Source organism: Gymnoscopelus braueri (assembly GCF_963280865.1).
Source record: "Gymnoscopelus braueri genome assembly, chromosome: 1".
NCBI classification, from domain to species: domain Eukaryota; kingdom Metazoa; phylum Chordata; class Actinopteri; order Myctophiformes; family Myctophidae; genus Gymnoscopelus; species Gymnoscopelus braueri.
The window spans coordinates 48,109,796-48,116,763 of NC_137603.1; the positions used below are offsets into that span (position 1 = coordinate 48,109,796).

At 40.3% G+C, this 6,968-nt stretch overlaps 1 protein-coding gene across 1 annotated transcript; it reads right to left on the minus strand.

The window, feature by feature from the left end:
- On the minus strand, nt 1–5,362 carry LOC308088835 (G2/mitotic-specific cyclin-B2-like; the record flags this gene model as incomplete). The annotated part of the gene is made up of 9 exons (XM_080433423.1): nt 1–120; nt 696–806; nt 951–1,091; nt 1,553–1,798; nt 1,901–2,059; nt 2,323–2,523; nt 3,437–3,580; nt 3,756–3,872; nt 5,282–5,362. The coding sequence occupies 9 exons, from the start codon at nt 5,360–5,362 to the stop codon at nt 1–3; spliced, it is 1,320 nt and encodes a 439-aa protein (XP_080289549.1).
- Nucleotides 5,363–6,968: the final 1,606 nt, after the last annotated feature.

Here is a 6,968-nt window from a genome sequence, read left to right on the forward strand (position 1 = left end):
TCATGCAGAAGAAACTGACCACAGCAGGGGAGCAGCCAAGTTCTTCACTATGGAGGACTGCAGCTCGGAGAGTTCAGTGACATTCAGCAGCTTGCACTCAGAAAACTTTGTCTTGACAGCCTAGTGGAGAGGGAAAACTAGCATTAGTATTAATCTATTTAAACATCCCCATCTCACTCCATTATATTATACTACATTATACTAACCCTAACCCTAGTGGAGAGGGAACATTTATATTAGTACTTCACTATTCATCTATGCAAACATCCCTATTATTCCTTTATTATAGTATACTCCATTATACTATACTACAATTTACAATTAAGGCATTTAGCAGACGCTCTTTATCCAGAGCAACTTACAGTAAGCATTAGCAATTAAGCCAGGTAAACACACTGTACAACACATCACATGCAGAGAGACAGTGTAGTGTCTTAGTAATCTAGGATCATAGGAAAACTAAGAAATTAGCATCAGTCTAAATAATATAGTATCAAAACGTAAATAATCTGTACATTGAAACTATAGGATGCCAGATAAACACATGAACCTAGCATCTGTCTAAATAACATGCTAACCTATATTTATCCTAACGCCAACCCTAGTGGAGAGGGAATCTTAGCATTAGTATTCATCTATTCAAACATCCACATCTTACTCCATCAACTTCCAAATGCCTTCGTTTGCCAACTCACCTGGAACTCTGTTTTCCCCTCATTGACAACAACGACATTCTTTGCCATGTGCTGCATTATGGGCTTCAGCTGAGCCTCGTCATACCTGGTGTAATGCTGCTCTGTAGGAGTCTGCAACACATGAAAAACAATCGTTAGGATCATCATATGTGGTGCAATACTGCTCTGTAGGAAGAAAAAAAAACTAGAATCAAAGACAAAATGTCAAGCTAGTCATTTGTACAAATAAGCCAACATTGATTCTATTGAACTCACCCATGGCAGGCCACCCTGCAGCAGCTGAGAGAGGCACAGTGAAGCAGCAGCAATCTCAGAGGGCCGGTAGTGAACCATGTCGTAGTCAAGGAGTGTCAACTCCATGAGATACATGGCCAGCATGTGTCTCTCCACAGTACACTAGAACAAACAAACAACATCTATTAAAAAGCATGCTTGCATAATAAATTCAAAATACCCTTCTACATGCTTTATTTTAACCATCATTTGACCAGTCACCACCCATGTTCATTTAGACTACGTTCACACTGTCAGCCCAAATCTGATAATTGTCCGAACCAGATTGGAAATCAGAGTTGTTTTATCAAGTCTGAACAGCATAAAACCTCATGGAAATCTAATTTTCTAAATGTGTGTTTCAGTCTGAAACTGCGAACGACCAAGGCACTTGCCGGAAATAGACGATCCACAATGTCAAATTGTGACATGTAGATCTGCTATTTTCTACACAAATCCAAACTAACCACTTGCAAATAACAGTGTTGACAGCTTGCCTGCAGTCTGGACAAAGCCTTGGTGCAGAGGGTCAAGTCTGATCACTACACCTTGTATGTTAGTGAACCATGTGAACAGTGACTCACGCTTGCAGCCTTGGATGCTCTCCTGAGGAAGTGCACGGGCAGCGGGAACCCCAGCTCATAGTTGAGGTACCTCAGCATTACACGCTCCATCTGTTTAATCTGAGTGGTTGTGAAGGCGTTGTCTGTGATGTCGGCAAAGTCCTGGATCCCTGGGGCACCTATTTGTCTCATCTCCTCGTACTTTGAGGCCACCAGCATGGCAGTGACACCAACAAGCTGGAGCTTCTTTGGTGAAACTGACCGAACCTGTAATACATCACAACAGCTCATTAAAAAAAGAAAAGGAAAAGAAAATAAAGAAAGACAAGAGCAGATCAAATGGCAAACTAATTTGTAAGTTGCCCTTACTTGCAGAAAACGATCCAAGATGGCAACTGTGAGATAGAGTGTCTCCTGCCGCAGCTGGAAACTTAAATGAACCTGGATCAGCCAGTCGATTAGCTTAGCTCGCATGTGTGCCGTTATGTCGTAGCCCTTCAAGAACCCGGGTCGCACAGCCTGCTTTACCTGTACAAACAAAAGACTTCATTACATTGCTGCAAGACGCCAGGTCACATCTAAGCCTGTCACAATTATTACATAATGTTTACATGGCCTAAAAGCCAAATAGAAATTAAATTTTTATGTTCCAATGTTCAATTGAAAAACATAATTAAATCGTTAATCGGAATTATTTGTATGACAATGAATCGTCAAGTAAAAAGTGATGATTGTATGACAACCCTAGTCACATCATGTAGTAAAGAAAACATGCCTCTGGCATCACATACCTCTAGATCCATTAGATGTGCATATATGTCTTTGACATATTCAGAACATAGGTGGGACATCTGTGAGTCTCCTGCATCAATGTCCTCTACTGTGAGGAGCGGGTCAGGGAAGGCCTCCTTCATGGAAACATCTGCAGCTTGTTCTGGACCAGCGGAGGGAGACACTTGAGGAGGTGCCTGAACTCTGGCAACTCCAGTCCTCTGAGAAGGAGAAAAGAATAAAAAATAAATTCAAAACACATTCTTCTTTGAAGTTAAACTGTAGGTAATGTGTTTCTTGTACATAGTTTAAATCACTGGTTCTGAACATCGGGTCCAGAGACCACCAGGGGTCCAAATGGACCCTTACAGGTCTGTAACTCTGAGTGTATATCGTCACTGTCGGGTAGAAACATTGTATGTCCATAACTGTTACTTTTGAGGAAATGGAAAAAAGAAACAATTCCAATGGCTCCAATGTAGTTATTATTTAGTCACAAGCTCTTGTTAATACCTGTCATTGGTTCAATATTTATAAAACCCCACACACACTTAACCCATTTAGACTTGGAAAGCCTATACATTGTTATACCTTTCAATCTGGGAAAGCATCTGTCATTTTAGATGTTTCCATGTACTGTATAGCAACTGACAAAATGATTTTAGTTTTCGTTTTTTTTAAATAAAGAAGAGTTTTTTTTCAGAAGGTTAGCATTTAGAGGCCGTTTATAAAATAAATCTGCCTCAGGGCTAAATAGGTTTGGCCATCTTCAAAAACGTGTTGTGACTAGTCGAGTAACTACTTTTGCATGATACGACAACGTAGAGCATTCATTCATTTATATAAAAACATAAAGTTGAAATATGGAGATAGAATGTTTCCACCCGACAGCGATGATATGAAATGCTACAGTGCAGACTAGCAAAAACTTACTCGGGATTCCAGGATGGACGCTCTCCACACCTTCCTGTCCCCCATCAGGAGCTCTGCAGTGTTGTTAGCTCTGCTGTCACGTTGCAGTGTGTCTACATAGGTGGTGCGCCTCTCTCCCCTCCTAGCTGTGCCTTGTGTACGTTTGTTGGTCATCAGTTTTAGGTGCCTGCCACAGTGCCCAGCCACCGTTCTCTCCCTGACCTTGTCTGCGACTCTTGGGAGGCCTCTGCAGAGGTCCACATTTCTGATGTGGTCCACGTTCACCCATGGTACATCAGGGATCCTCTGTAGGATTCTTGTGTAGACACCATCATCCAGGGCCTTGTCCTGTTGTACCGTCTTGAACTGAGAGTGTACAAAGGGAACCTTACATTAGAGGTATACAAATTAAATGTAAACAACGTAATTGTTTAAATTAACAGTCAGTTTAAATTAACAAAAGGATTTCAGTGTAGGGATCTGAAAAAAATTGGGGGACTGTGAAATTGTAAAGGTTGAGAATAAGGGGTTTAAATATTACCTTGGTGTTAGAAGCCTTGTTGGCAAAGTTGGAAAGGTCTCCAAGAGCAGCTCTCTTTGGAGCACTGTTGGTCTTCCCCATGTATGCAGGGTTCTGCACGTTCATCCACTGTTGAAACTAACATTCAAAAACAGAAACAAAAACAGTTACAAAGAGCAACGTTAAAAATGCACTTGAGGTTTAAAAGATTCACCAAAAACCAATACTGGATCAAATACAAAAAAAGTAAAAAAAAAAATAAAAAATAAAATAAAAAAAATTTTTTTTAAAGTTTTTTTTTTTTTTTGGAACTGAAAAACGGGAGGAATTGTTCCCTGACGTGACGTGGGCACAGGGACCAAATCAGTTTGGCCTGTTTTTAGACCAATTTACAGAAAACCCCAGATTTGCTGTGAAAGCCTGAGTTTTCAAACAGGGGTATTTTTGAGGATAGAAGAGAGGTAGGGGAGACCAAAAACACACAAAAAATAAGAAAAAGTTATAAATTCATGGTGTAGTCCCTTTAAAAACAACGTGTTTAGTTAAAAAGCAACGTTCAAACTGCACTTTACGTTTAGAAGGTTCAAAACGCACTTCACCAACGTTCACAACATTCAAAATTCACTCAACAACCAACGTTTAAAAGCCGTTAAACCAGCAAACATCACCACAGCTGACAAGTTAACGCGTCCGTTATAAGCTTGGAAGATCAGTTCGGCGAGCGACACCAACACCATAACGTCAACGTTTAGCCTAACGTGAGAATAACAAGCTTAACTCTAGTTTTTTTTCCATAATTATTTTACTCACCATAACGCTGAACTCCACCGAAGATAAGATAAAACCGTTCAACCGTTCAATTCTGAATTTAGTTAAAAAGCAACGATCAAATCAAACTATACTTTACGTTGAGAAGGTTCAAAACACACTTCACCAACGTTCAAAACATTCAAAATTATCTCAACAACCAACGTTTTAAAGCCGTTGAACCAGCAAACATGAGCAAACAGCAACCAAAACAGCACAGACACAACCAAATAACGTCAAATAAGCCAGAAACACCACAAAACAAAAGACTGAAACTCAATGCACGTCGCTTGTCGACCAGCAGAGAACAGATCTTCAAGCTGACAAAGCGTCGGTTATAAGCTTGGAAGATCAGTTCGTCGAGCGACACCAACACCATAACGTTAACGTTTAGCCTAGTAAAGGGAGAATAACATAGCCTGGTAAACCCTCCCTCCGGAAATCTCATTTCTATTTGATTCCAGATGAGATTTCCGGAGGGAGGGTTTACCAGGCTAAGAATAACAAGCTTAACTCTAGGTATTACTATTTTTCATAATTACTGTACTCACCATAATGCTAAACTCCACCGAAGATACGATAAAACCGTTCAATTCTGAAAGCAACTGTCAATAAACAGTGATGTCTGTAGTCTAGTCTTCAGTTATCTACCGCAGGCAGTAGTGAGTCAGAAGTCCTCTGTTGATGAAGCATCAAACACTGACTGAAGCAGCACCCTCTCAGCTGCTACCTAGCTCAACGTCCACAGACAGCACGTGACTCCTCTGATTGGCCGGCTGCCCGCCGAATGCACGCCGCTCATTGGTTGAAGGGATGCACATTGCGTCATTCGAAGGTGCGTGCCTTTGCGTGTGGGAAAATAGCCGATCTACAAGCTCACAAAGTGCCATGTCAGAGTCACGTCGTGAGCTTGTAGATCAGCTACTTTCCCGCACACAGCGAAATCGTGGCATTTTCGAGGTTTTAACTTTATTTAACAGAAGTTATACACACATTACAGTAGGTTTAAACTTCAAAAATAAAATACAAACAAGAATGTATGTTATATAAAATTTACCTATATATTTTATTTGTGTACAAACGAGTTTTTGTCAACTTTATGATTAAAAAAATATATAATTAAAAATATAAATGATATAATGATAGCTGCGGCCTCAACTCTCGCGGGGGAAACGCTTCACATCTCGCGAGGTTTGTAAACAAAGTCACCACGCTGTTCCCTGACTCACAGACACACCCACAGCAAGCAGCCTACACTAACTTTAGTGTCTTTAGTCAAGTTTGTGGACTCGTGATTTTTGTGGAGACAAAACTTTACATCGTTTTCCTTTCGAGAATAAAGAGTTGTGGTTGTGGTTGATCTCTACAGACACCCTATGCTCCACGCCATTACAGACGCAAGGCAAGCGTACCAAACTTATGTGTGCAGTGGTCATTTTCTGAAGACTACAAGTATCTTCCAAAGAGACAGACGACTGTTGAAAAGTACAGCCGTACCGTCAGTTTTTCCAGACAGAGAGCATGATACTTCTGGATCAATAGCTTCTCAGGTAAGACATGCTAACATGTAGCCCTGAAACATGACAGTCATGACGAAACTTCAACCTGGTTTTTGCTCTTTCTCCGTTTACGGCCCGTACATCTACATAAACGTTCAGATTTCAAATATAAAGTGCTTACCTCATGGCCATGGATGTTGCAATTCACTTCGGGTGGGTATAAGTAACCGTATCTTCCGTATTGTTCAATAAAAAAAAACATTTTAATCCGATCGGTGGCCATTTTCTCATAGTTATAATGTATTAGAGTGCAATACACCTTCCAACCGATAAGGTCGCGCAGTTGAAAGCATATTTAAAAAATGGCCATCGATCGGATTAAAATGCTTTTTATTGAACAATACGGAAGATGCGAGTACTTTTGAGGGCCCGAGTAGAATTGTAACATCCGTGGCCATGAGGTAAGCACTTTATATTTGAAATCTGAACGTTTATGTAGATGTACGGGCCGTAAATGGAGAACGTGCAAACACCAGGTTGAAGTTCAGCCATGACGCTCGTGACGGACGAGCGTCGTGTGATCCCATGGCTAGCTAACATGCTAATAGTAGCATATAGTTTGTAGTAAATAAATTAACCGTAGTTCCAGTTGACATTTGTCATTATATTGTACTCAGATATGATCTTTGTTCATTTGAGCTGGTTCAAGGAGACAAGGACCCCATTAAAGATTTGTTAAAAAAAAATATTCCTAATTTGTCAAATGTTTAAGATATTTTTGAAAAAGGCCGATCTACAAGCTTCTACAAGCTCACAACGTGTTGTGAGCTTGTTCATCTGCTATTTTCAAACAGCCAACCATATAGAGTTAAAGCGGTTAAACAGATTTTTATATATTAAATAATTTCACCCCCTTGAACACCCATCG